The 22,980-nt window shown below is 39.1% G+C and overlaps 1 protein-coding gene across 1 annotated transcript; it reads right to left on the bottom strand.

The window, feature by feature from the left end:
• Positions 1-1,497: 1,497 nt before the first annotated feature.
• Positions 1,498-18,293, bottom strand: selenoo (selenoprotein O). Its single transcript, XM_033039789.1, has 9 exons — positions 17,760-18,293; positions 14,583-14,786; positions 14,293-14,473; positions 12,613-12,743; positions 9,884-10,164; positions 8,719-8,875; positions 6,661-6,846; positions 5,475-5,631; positions 1,498-2,983 (listed from the first exon to the last, which is right to left on the bottom strand). Exons 1-9 carry the CDS (start codon positions 18,290-18,292, stop codon positions 2,798-2,800), a joined length of 2,016 nt encoding a protein of 671 aa, XP_032895680.1. The 5' UTR covers position 18,293; the 3' UTR covers positions 1,498-2,797.
• Between the last annotated feature and the right edge of the window lie 4,687 nt (positions 18,294-22,980).

Below are 22,980 nucleotides of genomic sequence, written 5' to 3'. Positions count from 1 at the left end.
CTAGCTTCTTACCAGCCTGAAATTTACTGAGTCATACACAACCATCATTTACAAAGGCATAGCTAGGTGTGGGTAATCTTTCATTATTTTTCGCACAAATGTTGGTGGATGCACAGATTAAAGGCTATTGGTATCAATGTTGTCAATTTAAAACCCTGTACACCAACTGCAAAGAGTCTAAATTCTGCATTATTTAAATAGGCTCTGATTCTCTATTCTAATAGGTATAAGTACAGAGTGTTTCTGTTTTTAAAGTGTTAACTCCATGGTAAAACTCCACAAATCACAGATACAACTATTGAAGGCATTGGTGACTCACTTTAACTTCCTCACGGAATCTTGCTTGTAAAATTGGAATTAGTAAATCTAGGCAGGATTTTATTTTGCTATTAAAGTGAAATATAGTAATTGTGGTCTTTGACATTTTTCAAAGTTACTCTTCCCATCAAACACATCAAATTAAAGCACCTATAATAATTTGTTGGTCAAATTCAAATGTATTCGTCACATGAGGCCGAAGGTGTAGTGAAATGAATTTGTCAGCAGAGATACACTTAAAAAGAATAAACAATAGAATTTAACACAAACATCCACCACAGCATTCTTCAGTGGTGGAAGGCAACAAAGTTCAGTCAGTGGTACACAAAATTGCTGGGGAAACTCAGCGGGTGCAGCAGCATCTATGGAGCGAAGGAAATAGGCGACGTTTCGGGCCGAAACCCTTCTTCAGACTGATGGGGGGTGGGCTCCCCTTTTCCTTATTTTTTCCCACCCCCCATCAGTCTGAAGAAGGGTTTCGGCCCGAAACGTCGCCTATTTCCTTCGCTCCATAGATGCTGCTGCACCCGCTGAGTTTCCCCAGCAATTTTGTGTACCTTCGATATTCCAGCATCTGCAGTTCCCTTTTGAACACAAAGTTCAGTCAGTCCTCCTCCTATGTTCATCCGTGGCCGGGGCCATAAACCCTCCATAGTCGCCGCTACAGATGGCCAGGCCCCCTCGTCGGGATGATCAAACACATCCTGCGTGTGCAATAAATACCCATATTTAAGGATTAGTAAATGTTATTTATGCTATTATCAATCTATTTTTAATCGGTGCAGTAATCCACCAAATTGTAGGAATTCATGAGCACAACTTTTAGCCTAGTCGCAATAGATTGGTGTAGGAGTACTTAAGAGAAATGTTTAAAGAATTTGGAGATAAGAAAACAATTACCTTGAAATATAATACTAGCTTCAATCCTGCATTTGCGATGCAACTTTAGCAAAGCAAGACAAATTGATATCAATCTCACTTTAGACTTTAGAGATGCAGTGTGGAAACGGGCCCTTCGGCCCACTTTGACCAGCGATCACACCGTACACTAAATGGTAACTCAGGGACCCAGTTATGTGCACATCAGTTGCAATGATTTGCTACAATGGATTTCAATTAATGAACTGGTTATGAAGCATTTTAACATTCTTACATTGTGAAAGAAGTAGATTTGTCTCATTTATTTACTGTTTGTGTATTGATATTTATTGCTGCATTTCAAAGGCAAGACATCTATACAACTTGCATAAATTAAAAAAAACATCAGTTTGTTTACAACCAAATTGTTATTTTAAATAGTGTATACGTATATAAAAGGTTCCTCAGAAAAGCAGAGTGCAAATTATCATGCAAGGAATTAAAGCTGATTTGTGCGTTAACATTTCTTAAAATGTTGAGCATTTTAAAAGAGTACAACAGTTTCCACATCTTACAAAAATAGCTCTGTCAGAGTTGATATTTTTGTATTCATGATAACAGATTTTAGCTGGAGAGCTTTCATTTCAATCTTAAACCAGCACCTTTGCTCAAAAGTTCTACCTCCTCATTTGCACATAATATAATTTAATTGCTGAATTACTTGAAGTAACTGAACACAATGAAATTATATTGAATTAAATGGCCTTAAGTTGAATAAAATGTTTTCAAAACTTGTAAATCATCTCTGCATACGTTATTCAACATAACTTAGAATAAGAAGTGGTCTCAAATGGTGTTAATGTCCAGCCACCTGGATTCTTATGAACATCACCCCTTCCTTACTTATTTGGTGTCAGTGTCCGCCACATTCACAGCAATTTGTTTTGTTAGTTGTATAAAAATTGAATCCTCATCCAAATGTTATGGATTTTTTTAACATTAATTTAGCATTTAGAGCTTTATTGTGAGTGAACCTGTACACCTTTGCTGCAGTTGCAAAATAGGGCATCTTGAAGGGATGGTGGAGACAGATACTTAAAGTCTTTGATTACCTTAAAGAACTGTACAGCTGAGCACTTGAAATACCAAAAACCATGTAGGTAGGTGGCTGGCTCATACTCCAGGGCCCATTTCCATGCCGCACAATTGTGTGCTAATTAGTGGCTTGTATAACATTTAGTATTTCATTCCAACAATCTTACAAGAAAATCCATCTCAAACAATTCTTGCCTTAAGGACATGATAAGGATAGATCTTTCTAAAAAGCATGTCATTTTTAAACTAATATTTGAATCACTTTTTTCACCAAGTGGTTGTGGCTGTGATTTGGCTGACCACATTATGGTCAAGGGAATTCATGCTTTATATCAGTGAGGCAGAAATAATTCAGAAGCATCTGGTTCTGATTTACATATGGCAAAATCTCCATTTTATATCTGTTGTGAGGAAAAAGTAGCACTCTCTAGTTACCTTGCTTTGGCTTCTCCATCTGTAAATAAAACCTCAGTTTAACAGTCCATCCCTAAAGATTGTGATTTAACCAGAAGCCAAAACAAGGTGTTTATGAAGATCAGGTAACTAAAAGTTTCCCAGACCAGTCTGGTGGCTTGCTGTGGTATGGTATTCTCTTGTTGCTTAAAGGCTCACATGAAGCTGGAGCCTCCACTGTTGCTTCTTGCATCAGCTCTTCTTCCACGCAGGCATCCTCACTGTATGGATGCTCCAGAAGCTTGAGAACCCGTCTGACCTAAAGGAACATGATCATCTTTGAGCATTCAAAAAATAGTTCATTGTGATATTTTGCTAACTACATGTGTCAAAAATTCCAAGAAATTTTTGAAGTTAGCTTAGATTCGCAAGATTTCAAATGGCAGTTTTTCTTTTTACTATTGATACTTAAATTGGCCCACTTTCTAGTTTCCATGAGTGCATTTTCAGAATGTAAGAAATGTTTCTTCGCATCATAATAAATTGTGCAAGATAATTTGCTTGAAAAGTCACAGTCCTTACTGATGATTTAAATAAGAGTCGGTACAGCTAGTTCTGTGAAGCGATAGTTGTGTTCCTAACCTTGTTTTAGTAAATCATGTTATAATGACAATTTTGTCAATGAGGGATTGAGCTTTAAGCACTGCAGAATTTCAATCTCACAAGTTATTTTTCTGGCAGGATTTTCAAAAATAAAGATCTTTCCAATAGGAATAATTTAATTGTATGTTATTAACGCACAAGCCTCTTGTTACATCAAATATCATTGTACAAGTGTCATGGAAAATATTGTATGTAAAAGTCAATGGCCACCCGCAGTTAAAGTAGCAGCTATGTTCTTAAGACGATGGTGTCTGATTATTGTGAAGAGGTTACACGGAAAGATGTGTTTGTTCCTTATACTGTTTAAATCCAAGAGTTTTTTTGCTTGTCAATTTCCAATGTAATAGTTGAGTGGTTCTCTATTTCTTAGTCAAAATCACATGACCAATTCAACCCGCATAATATAAATAGTGATCCCCAATTCATCACTTGTTATATCTAATTCACGCTATGAAAGCACATTATAGCAGAATTACCTGTGTAATGAATGTTGTTTCCTAAAACCTATGAACATGTTAAAACTGAGAATTTGATCTTGACTGTAATCAGACATTGTTGTCTGATTACAGCTGCTACTTTTTTTTAATTAAAAAAAATATATATTTATTAGAAGTACAATACAGTGGTACCTTTTTACAGGTTCCCAAATGTTATCATAATACATTCTCTACAACTTTTTTTTTTAAGAGAGATAAGAAAGAGATAGTAAAGAATAGAGGAAAGTCTAGTGTGTGTGTGGAAAAAAAAGAGAGAAAAGGAAATAGTAAAGAAAAGAAATGTAAGAAAGTGAAGCAGGAGGGAGATTGTCCAATCTTATATTCTTGATCATCTTTCACCCATACCTGAAACTTTAAATTTTTACGATACTGTTGCGCCACATGAATCCAATAAATCAATAAATGGAGACCAACTCGTTAAGAATTGGTCTTGTTTATCTATTAGGAGGAGTCTCATTTCTTCCAAGTGGGCTGTGTTCAACATATTACTGGTCCACATTTTAAATGTTGGTATAGTAGCATTTTTCCAAAATTTAGTAAGTATAAGTTTTTTTGGTGTTATTAAACCATAATTAAAAAATGAATTTTGGGGTATATTTAATTTGTTCCCGTCTCCCATTACTCCAAATATAATCATTTCAGGATTAGGTTCCATTTTTATCTTAAATAGATTAGTGAATATATCAAATATATCACACCAAAATTTATGAAGTTTTGTGCAAGAAACAAAAGAGTGTGTGATATTGGCATTTTGAGAAAGACATTTATCACAGATGGGAGAAATATTTGGATAGAATTTATTCAACCTAGTTTTTGAATAATATAATCTTTGTAATATTTTAAATTGAATTAAATTGTGTCTAGCATTAATCGAACATTTATGTGTATATATATCAAATACTTTTCCCATGTTTCTTTTGAAATTTTTATCATTAATTATTTTTCCCAGTCTTCTCTAATTGCCTCTGTTGATGGTAATTCTCCGTTTAGAATACTATTATATAGATATGATATTAATTTTTGTGAGTCCGCCTTATTATTCATTGCTTCTTCCAGTGGGTCTATCATTATACTCTGAAATCTTGGTATATATTTCTTCATAAAGTCGCATATCTGTAAATATTTAAAATATTGGTTGTTATTCAGTTTAAATTTTAATTTTAATTGTTGAAATGATAATAAATTTCCCAGCTGCTGCTTTAACTGTGGATATATTTCTGCAGGGCAACTCACTTTAGCACAGTTTCATACAAATCTCATGGAGACCAAACATCTTCCATCGATTATGGAAGAGCAAAAATAAAATGCTTTGATTAAAAATTCTAAATATTGACATAAACGGTATATTACAATTATTTTAAAACATGGTATTTAGAAATTTGGGAGATTTTTGCAATGGAGATTCTTGCTTTAAAGAAGAATCTTCACTGCTGCACCAAAGTCAGGAGAGGGTAATACAGCAGAAGGTAAGGGTTGCATTCACAAAAGGTTCCGAACCACACTTCCTGGGTGAATTGGAATACTTTTCGTACCTTACTCATACCTATTACTGTGCAAACTTTAAGAGTACCTTATCATCAGACACTAATCTGCAGAAGGATTGTTACTTTGCACTTAACCTTTGAAATTGATGTGGTGAAATCTACCCACCTCTGAGAAGTCCCCATCCTCTGCAGCTGATATTGCATTTTGTGCAATGTAATTTCTCAAGATAAATTTGGGGTTGTTTGCATTCATCACCTTCACACGTTCAGCTTTTAGTTCAGCAACATCATCCACACCTTCTGCTTCATGCTCCAAACGAGACCTGAAAGGGACCAAAAACAAATACCTACATCTTTTCAGATATAAAACATTTTGAAAGTTCAAAGATGAACACCAATAATTAACAGCACAGAATCTAACCCTTAGAAATACATATTAAAACTTTCTGTCATTACCTGAAAACATCGGACTGGCTGCGGAGGCCACAATAGGCCAGACTATGGGTGAACAGGGGATGGGACTGGACTTTGCTGCCTTCCCCCACAGTGGGAACCATTGTAGGGTGGCATTTTTATGTCTATTGTTAAATTCTTTAATGTTGTGTCTTATCTTTATTCGTGTGCTGCAATGGCAAATCAAATTTCACTACACCATTTGGTGTATGTGATAATAAATGTCCTTTGTATCCTTTGTTTCTATAAGATCCCCTCGTCCTTCTAAATTCCAGTGAATACAAGCCCGTTCGACCCATTCTTTCATATGTCAGTCCCGTCATCCCTGGAATTAACCTGGTGAACCTACGCTGCACTCCTTCAATAGCAATGTCTTTCCTCAAATTAGGAGCCCAAAATTGCACACAATACTCCAACTACAACTGCAGGACCTCCTTGCTCCTAAATTCAAATCGTCTCACAATGAAGGCCAACATGCATTAGCTTTCTTCACTGCCTGCTGTACCTGCATGCTTACTTTCAGTGACTGATGTGCACTTGGCCCATAACTCTCCAAACCTTTCCTATCCATGCCCCTGTCTTAAGCATCTTTTAAAAGTGGTAATTATACCACTTCTGGGAACTCGTTCCATGTATGCATCACTCCTACCACATAAGTTGCCCCTCAGGTGCCTTTTAAATCATCCCATTCATTAACCTGTAGCCTCTGTTAGAGAAAAAAAATTGGTTGTTCACTGTATCCAAGCAATTCATCATTCTATACCACTCTTATCCTTCAGCCTCCTAGGATCCAGGAAAAAGACCCAGCTTTTCCAACCTCTCCTTATCACTCATATCCTTCCACCTGCCATATGTTTCTTTATTTCAACTTCAGATTTTTGTCTGTTGCAGCTTCGAACCTGTACTTCTGTAGCCAGTCAGTCCACGCTTTCTTGAGTTTGCTCAGTAGCTCTTCTGTTGTCATCTGCTGGAGCTCGGAGAAGCGCTCTATGCGATCCATCTCTTTAGCAACTCCTCGTTTGTCTCCAATCAGTTCAAAGAGTTGTGGGTTGGATTGAGACAGGGCCAGCAATATGGACAGCTGCCTGAGTGGACAACCAGGACATGATCATAATCTAGCTCACAGTGCCTTAAAAAATATATGTACATAAAAACAGACAAATTACTGTGCATGAAACATAACACGGGCAGGAGGCAGGGCAACAGCGGTGCTGAAACAATTAAAAAGCACGCCAACACACTCAGCTGGTTAGATAGCATCTGTGGAGAGACAATAAAAGTTAACCTTTTAGGTTAATGATCTTTCATCAGAACTGAAAAAGTGAGACAACAAGTGCGCTTTAAACTGTAAAGGGAGGGGGGGAGGGGGGGGGGAAGGATGTGTAATTGGGAGAGTAGCGCCAGCAATGGCTGCCTCCCCAACAGTCTGTCTGTCCTTTCTTCTGTTTTGTTATTTTAAGTATGTGTTAAAGAGTATGCTTTCGTGTTCCTTGATTTGTTTTATGTGGGGGGTGGGGGGGGGACTACCATCGTGGAGCTTGCGATCCCTTTGCCGGGGATCGACTGTGGAAAGCTCCAACCGCGGGCCTGTGGACTTTAACATCATGGAGCCCGCGGTCCCCGGTTAGAGACCGATTCGGGAACTCCAAGCCACGGAGAGTTTCAACCGTCTCGACGCGGGAGTTTCGATAACCCCGACGCTAGCGCTTCGGATCGCCGGCTGCGGGAGCATTGATCGCCCCGACCGTGGGAGAATAAAGAGGGAGAAAATTGGACTTTATTACCTTCCATCACAGTGAGGAATGTGGGGAGCCGCTGTGGTGGATGTTTATGAAAACTTTTATTTTATGTGGCTGTGTGTCTTGTTGCTTTTCACTTAATATGGCTGTATGGTAACTCAAATTTCACTGTACCTTAATTAGTACATGTGACAATAAACTGACCTTGAATATGTGTAATAGGGAGAAGCATAATTTTGTACTATGCACACAAATATTTTCAATGTTGGCAGCTGGAAAGAGAAATAAAAATATTGGCAGGCTGCTGAAAATACCAAGCAGATAGGCTGTATCCATGGAGATTAAAAAAAACCTTAGTTAATGTTCGAGATGGATGACCTCGCATCAGAACAGACTAGTTAATGGAAATTGCTGAATTCGATAGAATTATAAAATTTACAAAAAAGGTCTGAAGAAGGGTCCCGACCCTTAACGTCACTCAGCCATGTTCCACAGAGATGCTGCTTGACCCACTAAGTTACTCCAGCACTTTGTGTTCTTTGCTGAATTCAATGGTCTGGAAGCTTGCAACATGCAGCAATGGAAGATGCAGTGCTGCTCCTTGATTTTATGTTGTACACCAGTGGAAAAGTGTAAGTTGCCAGAATCACACATCTGGACTGAACATATAGTGATCATCCACTCTGTGTTTGATTTCTCCAATGAAAAATAAACTGCATTGTGACCACCAAATGCAAAACATGGCAGTAGAAAATTCCAGTCACTTTCATTCCCCATCCCTCTCTGATCACTCAATTTTTGATTTCCCTGAGTTCTATGACACCGAACCTGCGCTTGAGGAACAGCACCTTTTCTCCCATTTATGCATGTTACAGGCATCAGGACAATGTTAAATTCAACAATTTCATCTAACCGTTCCAATTTATATTAGATCTGACCAGCTCATGCAAGGTCATCTACCTCGAACATTAGCTTGATTTTTCCGTTTTGGTTTCAGATTTGCAACAACTAAATTCTTGTGCTTCAATAACCACTGTGCTGCATGGACGGAATTAATTGTATATTTTTACAAAGCAATATTCTTTTAATTGTTTTTATAACATAGAGTAAATTTAAAAAAAACAACTAATAAATCACCAAAGTAAAATTTTAATTAAATGGTCATACACAACTTTCCCTTAATATAAAAAACTATGACAAAGCACTACACTTTCTTACCGTGGATCCATACTTGGTGTGAATGCTAATTTCAGCTCTTCTAGTGATGCACACTGTTCAATCAATTTTGCAAGAAATTCTGCAAATGTGAAAGAAGTGGACGATCCAGGAATTGGAAAATCACTAAGTAAACGGAAGGAGTTTGTAAAATCTGCACCTGAATGGAGCAAAGAGATGTAATTTAAAATGTGCTTGCATTTCTAGCTCATTTAATTTGCAGTCTTCTCTATACAGATATGGCATTAAGCATATGTCTAGATTTTGTGGTTGTAATTGTGAAAGTCGGGAAGTTCCACGTATGATACGAATTACTGAATACTGAATTACTGTTGGTGTCTTAGCAATTAGCACTTAGATTGCTGCTGTGTATTTACAAAATAGCATCATTGTAAAATAGCCTGAAGAGTCAAGCTTTGTGATAAAGAGATGCAAGCAAGCTTTCAAAATAATCTACAATTAATTGTTAAAGTCCTTCGCCCTAATATCCAATTGTATTGGAATTGGATTAAAATTAACACAGATTTTTTTATTTTTTTTTTAATAGATCTAAAAGTATTTTGTGATGATTATTTGGTATTTGCACGTTTCAATCTTTAGTTTATAGCGTGCTTATCACTTCCCGTATACATTGTGGGAATCTTTCAGTGGGATTCACCACTGCTAATTTACAATCACATTTGTATACTCTGGTTCCTCAGAACCATTACCTGACAGCAACTGGAATTATAAAAGAGATGGTGCATGCACAGACAGCACAAGATCTTTTGGGGACAACTTTCTTTATGGCTAGTGGTAAACGCAAATTCCACCATGTAAAAAATACCAATTATATTTAATCTGGGTGTATTTAGCACTGGCATTTCAGATATTACTCTAGCACCCATGGATGAATGGCATATTTAAAATCAATCCTCCCCCACCCTGTCAAATCTCCCGTTCTCTACTTCACTACACCTATTTGTCGCTTAACGAGGAGATAAAAAAGGTGCACGTAATTACGTAGAATGATAGCAGGCTTTTTTTTTAAGGAATGGTTAGAAAGGGAAAATAGAATAAAGAATGAGGAGCAGTTTGTAAATAATCTTGGATATAGGCTTTGAGGATGCATATAAAAATTTCAGAGGCATGGTTAATTCTATAGGAAGCATAAAACTATCCTACAAACCTGTTGAATGGAAAACATGCAATAGATCAGAAACTAACGCTTCATCCTCTGCCTTCTCACATCTAAGTAGACCCAATTTTTTCCTCATCTTTTGCAGGAAGTGTTGGTCAAACTCTGAATTAAATTCCTCTTCAATGATAGACTGACCCACTTCCAGGGTAAGCTCAGGAACCAGGACTTCTGCCAGTTTGCCCAGATTCCATTTACAGATTTCAGGTTGTCGGTTATAAGCATAACGGCCTCTGTTATCAGAAGCATTACATACAAAATCCGGATCAAACCTTGAATGGTTGGAGGAAGAAATGTATCATTATACTGATCATGGCTCATGCAATCTTTGCAATAAAATAGATTACTTGAATTTGATTATCTATGACCTTATCTACATTATTTGTACATTGAAAAGCAGCACTTCTGCAAGTAAAAAAAAGCAATATGTGGCTGCCAAATAAAAATCACATGCAACCTACTGCAAAGCCTAAGAAAATGTTGTTTTTTGTATTAATTAAACAATAAAAAAATAACACATTTCATTTCTACAATGCAGCTAAATTACCCAAAGTGCTTAACAAGAGCACTTTTACTTAGCAAGGATACCAAGCAATTCCAGATCTTAATAAGTGAGACAGTTAAATTCTTTCAGCAATGATCCACAATGTGCATCAGTCCCGACCACATACTAACACTCATTGCCCAAAATATTCCAGTATTGTTAGGTAAATCATTGTCACAGAGCAAGATCACAAATCAGTGCCAGGTTAAGAGACCCAAGATCACTCGGCATTGAGTTCAGCTACTCCAACTAAAAGTCAAGCTTTTAATAGAATGGCACAAAGTTATGTGCTTTACATCAGAGGCAAGATAGTTAATAGATAATCTGATATAAATTTAAAAGGTAATAAAATATAACAGATAAAATAAATTTCAGTAGAGGGTTAGATTTAGCTCTTAGGACTAAAGTAATCAAGGGATATTGGGAAATAGCAGGAACGGATTACTGATTTTGGATGATCAGCCATGATCATATTGAATGGTGGTGCTGGGTTGAAGGACCGAATGGGCGACTCCTGCACCTGTTTTCTATGTTTCTATGATGATAAATTGCATCTATTGGTTAGTCAGATAAGTCAAGATCACAAAAACAGGAAAATTAGAATGTAGACAGCCTATTGCAAGCTATTATTGAAGCATTAAATAAAATCCTTTGTATTATTAAATATACAACGGAGACAACAAAAAAATTGAAATCGATGTGAATAACATGGATAAGAATACTAGCATGAGAGGGACAATTTCTCATTGCTATGAATGATTCCACTGCAGATTTATCAGTTCATTATAGATATCATCCAGTTAATTAATAGCACAAACTGCAAAACATACAAGTTCAGTGAATTGTTAGAATGGTCCTCATAAAATACATAAACCAATTTAAGAATGATATTGTAAACAAGTTTAACAAATAGATTAAATACTACAATTGAGTCAAATTTGTTTTCGCATTTTTAATTAGCATGAATTAAGAGTTGCCTTCTAAATTGGCAGTCTTTTGATCTGGTATTGATCATAATTAGAACAACAATGAATGGAGGTATTCCATAAGGTATCCAGCACAAGATTCATATATAAAAAAGTTAACTGCTGAGTTGAAAAGTTGCCGTCATACAGATTTCATGCTTTGATTCAGAAGATATGGGTGGTTGATTGCAGAAGTTTTTTTTTGTTGGGCACACCCAATATATCCGACGGAACAAGAATTAGACAACTATACCAACCTTTCTTCAGCATTACATGTCTACAATCCAGTATACAACATCACTCAACTGGAATTTACTAAAGCTCTAAGAGCATTTTTTTCTAAAACCACAAGGTTGAAACAAACCAGTTTTGTGTGGGTCCAGTAAATGGCCAAATAAAATTATTGACTAGGTAAATTTTGATTTTTAGCTGATGTAAATCCGATGGATCAGAACTTAACATACATTTTCATTAATAATCCAATTTCAGTGACACATAATCAATGATAATATGTGCAAGAAAAAACAAACCTGCAAAAAAAACCTGAAATGATGTGTTGACATAATATTAGTTCTTTTCAAGGTACTGAAATTTTAAAAGCCATGACGTAAACTGTCTGCCCGTCTCAGCTTGAGAGGCACTAAACAGCCTGAAATCCATCAGAAATTCCTTCACCCAGCTAAAGAAAAAGCAGCACGAGGCAAAAAGATAAATAAAGCAGCAGACAAATTCAAAACCAAGGGAAAAATATCGGCAGATGCTAAACACGTGTAATAAAAACTGAAAATGCTGAAAACACTTAGCATGTCAGGCAGCATCAGGGGAAGGAGAAACAACGTTAATGTTTCAGGTCTGTGACTTCTGAACTGGGAAAAAATTAAGATTCATTTTCATTATGAAAAACAAGTTCAATGAAACAAAGTTAATAACCAGAAGTACAAGAGAAAATGAACATGCAGTTCTAACTAAGGGTCGCCCATCTAAAAAGTCAACTCTGATACTCTTTCCGTAATTAGAATATTTTCAGCATTTTCTGTTCTTATTTAATAACCTCATTGCAAGCCATCATTAATATTAATGTGGCATGCCATAAAACGCAGAGGAAACAACTTGTTATACTCAACACTATGGTTTATTTGGCAACAATATTTAGATAAAATTATCACCATAAAACTATAAATAATTTCCAGTTACATTCAAAATCTATTTACCTGTCCATAAAGCCAAAAGGTCCATAGTCGATGGTAAGTCCTACAATGCTCATGTTGTCTGTGTTTAGTACACCATGACAAAACCCAACGCACTGCCATTCAGCAACCAGCCGGGCTGTCCTCTTGGTTACCTGTAGATTTAGAAACATAGAAGAGTGGGAACGGCAGCAGGCCATTCAGGCCTTCGAGCCTGCTCCACCATTCAATACCAGCATGCCCGATTCTCAGTATGGATACCAAATTCCCAGTCTCTCTAAAATCCCTCGATATGTTTTATGCTGTCGAAAAATTGTTTTATCACCATAAATTTGTTCAACATCTTAGCCTCCTCCTGTGGTATAGAATTCCATTTGTAATCTAGCCTCTGGATGAATAGCTTTTATGCCTACATATATTATCCCACATCCTGAGACTATAACCTTCTCCCTCACTCCATTCCTACCCCCCCCCCCCCCACTCCATTCCATCCCCACCCCCATTCTATTACTCCCCCATTAGTTCTAGACCTTACCCCAGCCAGCAAAAAAAAATTATTTATATAATATTTTGAAAAGTACACTGTACCCCATTTCTACGAAGTTAATTGCCAGTGTGCGTTTAGTATTGGTTAAGGGAAATGCATCCTCACACCAATTAAAGGAATCAAACATTTAAGCATCAGCATTTCCTGCTTCCAATAAAACATCAGTCAGAGGTGTTAAATGCACCAAAGCTTGTCATGTGATCAGGGTCACCCAGCCTGCAAGATTGCTATACACCATTACTACTTGTCTTCTTCATTGATAACAGAATTTGAATTGTGTTTTTTGTTTTTGCCCTGAACTCAGGTCCATTCAAGCAGACTCTCCAGAAATTAATTTTGCATTCATTTTCATTTTGCTTAACTACCTCATATGAAGAGCCTCAATTTATGCTGACCACACCTTGAAAAAACAATCTAAATAAGGTAAGAAGAACCTTATTTAGATTGTTTTTTCAAGGTGTTATCAGCATAAATTGAGGCTCTTCATAGGACTCCATTTATTTGGTTAATCTTGTCTAGCATTTTCTGCTGTCTCGAATATAGATTGTTGACTTTGTCAAGACACGAGACACATGAGAAGGACAACACACACCTCACAGAGAGGCAGCAAACATGTCCTTGTGCAGCTACTCTGACCTGGTCCAGTACAGATGATTAATTACTATTTGTCCTTTCCAGACTGCTCCCAAAATTTGCCTTTGTCGTAAGTGCCCATCACCATAAAAATAATAAGATTAATCCAAGTCTAAATATTTCCTGTTATAAAATACAGCCAAAAATTATCCCATGTATTTTTCTCTTAATGGGAAAACATGTCACTACATCTAAGATTTGCACGCAGCTCGTTAAACAATAATGTTCATTTTTCATTGAGTATTTTTCACATCTAATTTTAATATATGAAGTGGAGGAGTGACATGGAGGAGAGGGTAAATAACTAGTCTTGAATGAACCTCAGGTGAGATCAATTAACGTGACCAAGAATCAAATTTGGAACCTTCCTGGCTTGCGAGATTTCAGATTTGAAATGTGCATGAAAATGAACATTTTTGCATGGTCACAATTTCAAAATATATAGCAGTAAAACAAACTTGTATTCTCTTTGAATGTTATGTTGCAATAAACAAGGTAATTAAGAAAAGCTGACAAGTTCTTACTTCTCTGAAGAAAGCAGCATTCCTCTGTGCCTTGTCCTTAGGGTGTGCTTGCTGAATTTCTGGATAGAATGTCCCAATGACATAGTCAAGCATTTGTATTTTAATATCATTTCTACCAGAACTAGGTCCCCTTCGACCTGTCTGCTCGTCCACATCTTTAAAGATCTCAAAAGATCCAAATCTAATTTAATTAAACAGGATGTATTAATAAATAGTTCATGAAATAAGACTAAAATATATATTTGTAAAGCTCTAAAAGTTTGCACAGATCATATCTAAAATGGAAATACCGTAGAAATGTAGGAGCAACACGGAGGACAATAGTGCATCTTTCATATTTTGGATGCCCATCATAGAATATATCCCTGATTACTTTAGAATCGGATGTTACACAAGTTCCCCCTCGTGTTGTCGGTATTCCAAGATGGTGTATGGCCTCACTGCAGAGAAATTCTCTAATGCTGGAGCGAAGCACTTTTCGACCATCTGATTGCCTGCAAATGTGAACATAGCACACAACATTATGAACTGTACAAATATATACTTAATCCAAGATTACTGCATACTATGCTATGTACTATACATCACCACAGAAAACTGAACTATATTTGCATTTAAATGGAAGAGTAATATATACTATACTTCTCCCCATTAACGTTGAACAAAGCATAATCAAAAAGAATTAGATTAAGAACCAAATGAAATATTAGGATGCATGACTCAAAGTTAATGTTGAAAACGTGCGTTTTATCAACAGTTGATTGTATGTGAGAGGAAACAGAGGAGATGGTGGGGGTTTGGTTTGGAAGGAGCTGTCGGGAGTACACATTACAGCCACAGTGCCGCTATGGCAGAGGCAATGAATGTTTAGATGAGAGATGGGGAAATCAACAAAGCAGATTGATTTGTCCTGGGTGCTGGACTACTTGATGTGTTGGAGCTATACTCAGAGACACATAGAAAATATTCCATCGTGCTTCTGTGACATATGCCTTGCAGGAGATGTCAAGATACTCAGACTTACTTTTGTTTCCACAGTATTTCTGGTCAATATTGCAGTTGATAACTGGGTACATGTCAGAATAATGACATTGAATACTGCAGATATATGGTTCATTTCTCTCTAGTTGGGGATACACATTACCTGGCAAGTTACATGGCACTAATTGGCCCATGCTTAAATGTTATCTAGGGTCTTGTCGAAATGCTTTATTTGCTTTGGACTTGCATAAATGCCAGCACTTGCTTTTCCTTGGTGTGACTGGTGCCAGAGGAAGCACCCAGGCTAGTGGCCTACTTGCAAGCAATTATTGAGCTCCTGGGCCTGGTGTTCTACAGTAACAGATGAAATCAGTTAAACTAGACTATGAGAGGGCCTGAGGTGCAGCAGTTCAGTGAACCTGGCTCAATCTTGATCTCAAGCTCTCTCTGTGCACCTTCTCCCGGTGACTGCGTGTGTATCACTTGACAGCCTACATTTCCTGCTCTGTCTAATACTCGTCCTGAGAATTATGCTAGTGCAGGTGGATGGCAGGACAAATGGTTGGGTTGATGAGCATTTAAGAGAATAGGTTGCAGAGAAGTAAAACTCAACAACAATAGGATTGAGTTTCTGGGCATTGGCATAGACCTGATGGGCAAAATGGCCTTTTGCTGTGTCATAGTAACCAAAAAATGCAGGTCACTCAAGTCAGGTGCAAATTGGATTTTACAACCATCTTTTGTAGAATATTAGGAAGAATATATCAAGTTTCGAAAAACTCTTGCACTATAACTGCACTCCATCCATTTACATCAGTGCTTATCTAGTGCAGTTACAAAATGTGCTCCCAAGATATTGACACCAACAGTAACAATTGTCACAATATATACAAAGTAATGGAGGTTATGGAAACACCCTGAAAGTAAAGGGGAGGGTTATAGGATCTTTTATGGTTGAAAACTATAAATGTAAACAGATACAGGGCAGGAAAAAAAGGTGGGGATTCACCTTCCACTGAATAACCCACAGGGCCGACAAGTTAAAACACAGGGTGGAAGCCCACAAGGAAAGGAATTAGCTTTGGTTTATTATCGTTTCGTGTGTTCACTGAAATAGCAATAGTGAAAAACTCATTGACGTGTTTTCCATGCTGTCCAGGCAAATCATAACATGATTTACAACAGATAATTTAGAAAATAAACTGAGTGCAGATATAGGATTACAGCAGCAGACATTACGCAACGTCCACAATGAGGTAGATCGGGGATATATCAGTGGCTTATGAGACTCTGTGTGTCTACCCGATCTATTCCTCTCATGATTTTATACAACTCTACAAGATCGCCCCTCATCCTCCTGTGCTCCAGGGGATAAAGTCATAGCCTGCTCAACTTCTCTCTATATCTCAGGCCCTTGAGTTCTGGCAACATCCTTGTAAATCTTCTTTGCTCCCTTTCCAGCTTAATAACATCTTTCCTATAACAGGGTTACCAAAACTGAACACAATACTCTGAATGTGGCCTCACCAATGTCTTATACAAGTCCCATAACCTCCCAACTTCTACACTCAAAACCCTGACTGATGAAGGCCAATGTCTCAAACCCCTTCATGGCCACCCAATCTACTCGTAACTCCACTTTCAAGGAACTACCTTCCATCCTTGATCCCTCACCTCTACACTTCCCAGAGCCCTGCCATTCACTGTGTAGTACCTGCCCTGGTTAGACTTCAAAAAATGCAACACCTCCCACTTCCCTGTGTTAAACTCCAGAATGAGGCAGGAATGTGGAAGAAAAGCAGATGATCACAGGGAAGAACTGGAGGAAGACAAGGAGGTATCCGGACAGGAATCAGGGAGGAGGTGTCAGGACAAGGAACAGGAGGAGACAGAGATCAGAAAGCAGGCAGAAGGATCAGGACATTGATGCATGTTAAGGTCTGAAAAGGGCTCATGGATCAGGAGGAGGGATCTGGGATCAGGACAGGGATCAGACAAAGGGATCATAGAGCAGGCAGAGGCATCAGGGAACAGGCATAGGCATCAGGGAGCAGGCAGAGGCACCAGGGAGCAGGCAGAGGCATCAGTCTGAAGAAGGGTATCGACCCGAAACATCACTCATTCCTTCTCTCCAGAGATGCTGCCTGTCCTGCTGAGTCACTCAAGTTTTTTGTGTCTACCTTCGATTTAAACCAGCATCTGCAATTCTTTCCGACATAGAGGCATCAGGGACCAGGCAGGGGCATCTGGGATAAGGCAGAGGCATCAGGCACCGGTATCATGACAGGGATCAGGAGGAAAGTTCAGGACAGGGATTCGGAAGCAGGCAAAGGAATCAGGATCAGGCATAGGTATCAGGACAGGGATCAGGAGGAAGGATCATGACAAGGATCGGGAACAGGCAGTGGGATTATGCAGCAGGGAGATGAGGGATCGTGCAGCAGGGAGATGAGGGATCATGCAGCAGAGGGGTGCTGGGCTCTGACCTGGAGTAGGGTGTGGGTCCGGCGCCTTTGATCTGGAGCTCCCAGCGGCGGCCGAGGGGGCCGAGCACCTCGCCCAGGTAGATGGCGGCGCCGTCGCCCAGCTGCCCGGCGAACGAGCCGAACTGGTGTCCGCAGTAGCAATGCGCGGCGGTCTGGGCGCCGGGCGGCAGCCGGTTCCCGCTGAAGCATTGCGCTAGCTCGGCGTCGGGCAGGCCGCCGAGGCCCAGAAGGCGGAGTACGGCGACCGAGCGGGCCACCAGCCGCGGCGTCTCCACCGGCGTCGGCCGCACCAGCGAGAAGCAGGCGCCGGGCACAAGGCGGCTGCCGGCCTCGCCGCTCCCGTCCACCGGCAGCGAGCGCAGCGCCAGGTTGTCGAAGCGAAGGCTGTGCAGGCCTGGTCCCCCGCCGCCGCTACTCATGGCCGAGGCTCCGCCGTTGCCCAAGGCCGTGCCCATGACCGAGGCTCCGTTGCCCGCTCCCCGCCCACAGCCGCAGGCGGTGCGGATAGCGCAGCGCACCGACACCCCGGCCATCGCTGCAGCGCCGCCCCTGGGGGGGAGGAGGATGAGCAGGTGTCAGGTCTCGGGCCTCAGGTCGGCCCCTTTCTTCAGGCCTGAAGTATTCTTCGGTGTTGTGTGGGAAGGAACTGCAGATGCTGCTTTACCCCGCTGATAGACACAACAAAAGCTAGAGTAACTCAACGGGTCAGACAGCATTTCTGGAGAGAAAGGAATGGGTGTGACCCTTCTCCAGACTATTGAATATTATTCACAACCCTGGAGCTTTTGCCAGCAGGTGGCAACATTGAAATGCAGAGCAAGTATGTCTTTTTAATTTAAAGGTCAGTCTGAAGAAGGGTTTCGGCCCGAAACGTTGCTTATTTCCTTCGCTCCATAGATGCTGCTGCACCCGCCGAGTTTCTCCAGCATTTTTGTGTACCTGTCTTTTTAATTTGACGTTATTGCCAACCTTGTCAGTGGAATATTAGAAGTTGAATATCTGAACATTAAACACGTCTACATGTTGCTAGTGGCAAGGGTGCTTAATTATATGTACGATTACACAACAATAATAAAGGAATTTAAACAGGACAGGGCTTGCTCAGGCTTCCTCCGTACTTAGTAAACTCATAGTACAACTTTCCTGCACTAGCCCCATTCCTCTTGATTTCCTTAATATCAAACATCTGTGTTTGAGCATGTTCAATGACTGAACCACCTTCAAAGTGATCCCACCACCAGTTACATCTTCCAATCCCACCCCTCTCTGCAGGGTCACTCCCTCTACAACTTCTTGTTTCGCTCATCCCATCTCACCTAATCCATCCCCATTCCTGTAAAACCTGCCCCTATACCTCCTCCCTCACATCCATCCATGGACCCGTGCAGCACTTCCAGGTGAGACAGGAGGTTTACATCCATCTCATCTATTGCATTTGATGCTCCTGATGTGGCCTCCTTTACATCGGCGAGACCTAGCGTAAACTAGGTGACCATTTTGCCGAACACTTGTGCTCCGCCCACCAAGGCCTGTCGGATCTCCTGGTAGCTAACAATTTTAACTCTTCTTCCAATTCCCATACTGTTATTCCCCTCTCTGTTCTGGGCCTCTTCCATCGCCACAGTGAGACCACATGTAAAATGGATGAGCAGCCCCTCATATTCTGTTTGGGTAGCTTTCAACCTAATCATATTAACACTGAATTCTCCAATTTTAAAAACCAACCTACAAGCACTGACACAAAAAAGGCGGCAGCAGCAATGTCTGTCCTTCCTTATACTCCTAAGATCAGGATTACCTACAGTAAGCATATCAAGGGTCTGGAAAAATACCAACACTGAAAAATCCTCAAAATGCATTAAAAGTACAAATGAACCAATATCTTTGTCCTCACCCAGGTCAACATACCTTGCATCAAGTCCTCAGTTACTCCCAGATGTCTACATTGGGCAGGTCACATTGTTTGCATGCTTGATATCACACTGCCAAAAAAAAGTTATGTAAGTGGACAGTTGATTCAAGCATCCTTAAAGAAACGCAATAACCTCACCGACTCCTGGGAGCTTTTAGCTCATGACTGATCAAAAAGGAGACTTAGTGGCTGACATTCACCATAATGAAGTGCATCGAAAGATTGGTGATGGCACACATTAACTCCAGCCTCCCAGCCAGCTGGAGTTACTGCAGTTTGCTGACTGTTGTAACAGGTACCATTGCAGACATCATTGCTCTAGCTCCAAACTCATCTCTGGAACACCTAGATAAGGACACCTATGCCACACTCCTATTTATTGACTATAGTTCAACCTTCAACAGCATAATCCCATCTATAAACATCTCCAAAGTCCTGGGCCTAGGAGTCAGCACTCCCTTCACCCAGATTCCACTTTCTTACCCATAGACAACCACAACCACGGAGCAGTGGTGACCTCTTTGATGACCCTCAGACTATTCTGGATTGGACTTTGCTGGCTTAACCTTGCACTAAACTTAATTCCTGCAAACGGATCTATTGTAATCATGTATTGTCTTTCTGCTGACTGGTTAGCACACAATAGCTTTTCACTGTACCTCAGCACACATGACAATAACCACTGAAATGAGGCTACAGTGAGGTTGGAGACAATACGTCCTCCACAATAATTCTCAACACCAGTGCCCTACCAGGATGCATTCTCAGCCTCCTACGATGCTCACTATACATTACCTTATGCAATAGGCTAGCAAGCCACGTAAGAATGGGCAATACAATACCGGCTTTGCCAGAAATAGATGTAGTGCTTGAATTAGACATTGTTTAAATATCAAATGCTAATATTTCTGTTCAATTGTTGTGCTTACAGCAATACCATTTTCCTCTGGCTAGCATTTGTTAGTTTCTTACTCCAAAAATGCAGAGGAATAAATATGTTGACCAACGCAGTACAGAAGGAAACTATATTCTCCAACCTGTAATTTCTCAGTTTAAGCAATTTTGCCCCTCTCTGCCATTGTGTTCAAGTTGCTGACCTAGAAAGTATTTTTTTTTAAACGGCTCTTCACTCAGATTGTCCCTGAAGCAACGTGACATAATAAAAGTAGTTCTGTGAAAGTGCCTTTAAAAAATATATTTATCATATAATTGACACCAGAATTGTTTTTGTTTTGAAAGGCATGTGTAAATGGCACAACGACAATTTGACACAAGTTTGTTTGCTCAGTTGTTTTTTGGTGGGGGGGGGGGGGGTGGAGAAATCAGACATTGGAATCACAAACACACTGGAGTGCTTTTAATTAAGAATTGGGGATTAAAAAAAAAAAAATTTAAGGATAGAAAATAATAGCAGATTCTTCATTCAATATAGCGTGATGGCTCACAGTTTGATCTCTACACTATTTTTTGTTGTTGAAATGATCTTTGTTCAACTCTTCTGTTGCTCATGGTAAAAATAGTAGAACTCTGGGATTTCCACTACAAATCATGAACCCTTGCTTGGGCTAGTGGGAAGGAATTTAGCAATACATGTTCAGTTGAAGGACATTCAATTAAAAAAAAATCTGAAACAGAAGTAAAATCTCTGCAAAACTTTATTCTTACAATAATGTTACCATCATGATCTCCAATATCCCAGAATGCTCAGCAGTTTAAAAGGCACAATCCTACAGAAATTGAATATGGAGATGTTTCAAATTTATATTACAACGGAAAGACATGATACAGAAACTACATAATCCACAGCATGATGCCAGGAAACCTTGAACAACATAGTTCAAATAAATGAGAGTGTAAGATTCCATTTAAATAGAAGTACAATACTTGAGACGCAGAAATTAGACCCTGCGAGGCATTTTCACACAATAGGTAACTGAAAAATTAATTTTTGGGGGTACATTAAAAATAACTTTAAGGAATGATATCACAAAAATATGTATTTCAGCAAGCAATCTCAGCAACAGAAATAACAATGCTGGAATTTAAAATTTGCTGTACCCCACATTTTTTATAATTTATAGGTAGTGTTAAATTAGTTACCATTTGGAACAGTGTGAGACTTAAATACTGTTAACACTGCCAAATCCAGTGATCAGATCAACATTATGGTACATTATCCTAGTTTCCTAGCTTTGCCAAATAGATTTTGAATTTAACTCAAATGTATAATACATACATGAATACATTCATTAATTTTTGTCAGCCAGGAATAGGCCCACTTTATTCTTGTCATTTTATAATAAATGTACATTTTCTACTGGAAAAGTATGGTGCAAGAATACAATTTTGACAATTAATAGACAAACGCTTGCTGAACTCTTGACGCTTACATTTTGCATGAGCAACATGAGGCTATATGGAAAAAGAATGTTCAGTATCAAATTTTACTTATGGATAGATTTGCAATTTTTAAAAAGTTTTCAGGGTGAATCTAAATTGCTGTATAGAAAAATATCCAGCAAGAGCAGGCACAGAAAGCTTCAAAATAACAGAAATCATTGTTAGTAAAAATTGCAGTTACATGTGAAGCAGGATGTGATTATTTACATATAGGCACTACTGAACACCCAATTTCAGTTCAATTGAATTCAGTTATGAATCTATTTAGTGCATCACGAGACACAGCTCACCTCCGTCTTTAAATACTGACTAAAATCACAACATGCGTGTCCAGCTAGAGTGTTTAGTTTGACAAAATTAGAACTCAAACAAAGCCTTTTCTGTGGGAGTGAACAGGCGTGTTAAATTACATGTGTAGGAAGGAACTACAGATGCTGGTTTAAACCGAAGATAGACACAAAATGCTGGAGCAACTCAGCGGGACAGGCAGCATCTCTGGAGAAGGAATGGGTGACTTTTCAGGTTGAGATCCTTCTGACTAGTCTGAAGAAGGGTCTCGACCCGAAACATCACTCAGTCCTTATCTCCAGAGATGCTGCCTGTCCGCTGAGTTACTCCAGCATTTTGTATCTATCTTCATCTTAAATTACATGCTTTTCACATTTAATTTAGTTTTATTTTCAAGGAAATTAAATAGTACCATTAAAACAAGCAGATATGAAAGCAGCATGTCATTTGCTGAAAATGTTTTACGAGAACCGCAGAGGAAGTATCTGCATTCCATCAGAATGAAAGACTTCTCAAAAGATATTCAAACACAATGGCCTTTGAGTAACACTTCAAATGCTTTTGTGATCCATGTGATTTTATACTTAAACCCGCTGACGCTTTCTGCTTCAGATCTGATTA

The sequence above is a fragment of the Amblyraja radiata genome, chromosome 21 (genome assembly GCF_010909765.2).
Source record: "Amblyraja radiata isolate CabotCenter1 chromosome 21, sAmbRad1.1.pri, whole genome shotgun sequence".
In the NCBI taxonomy this organism is placed as follows: domain Eukaryota; kingdom Metazoa; phylum Chordata; class Chondrichthyes; order Rajiformes; family Rajidae; genus Amblyraja; species Amblyraja radiata.
This window is presented reverse-complemented; position numbering and strand designations above follow the sequence as displayed.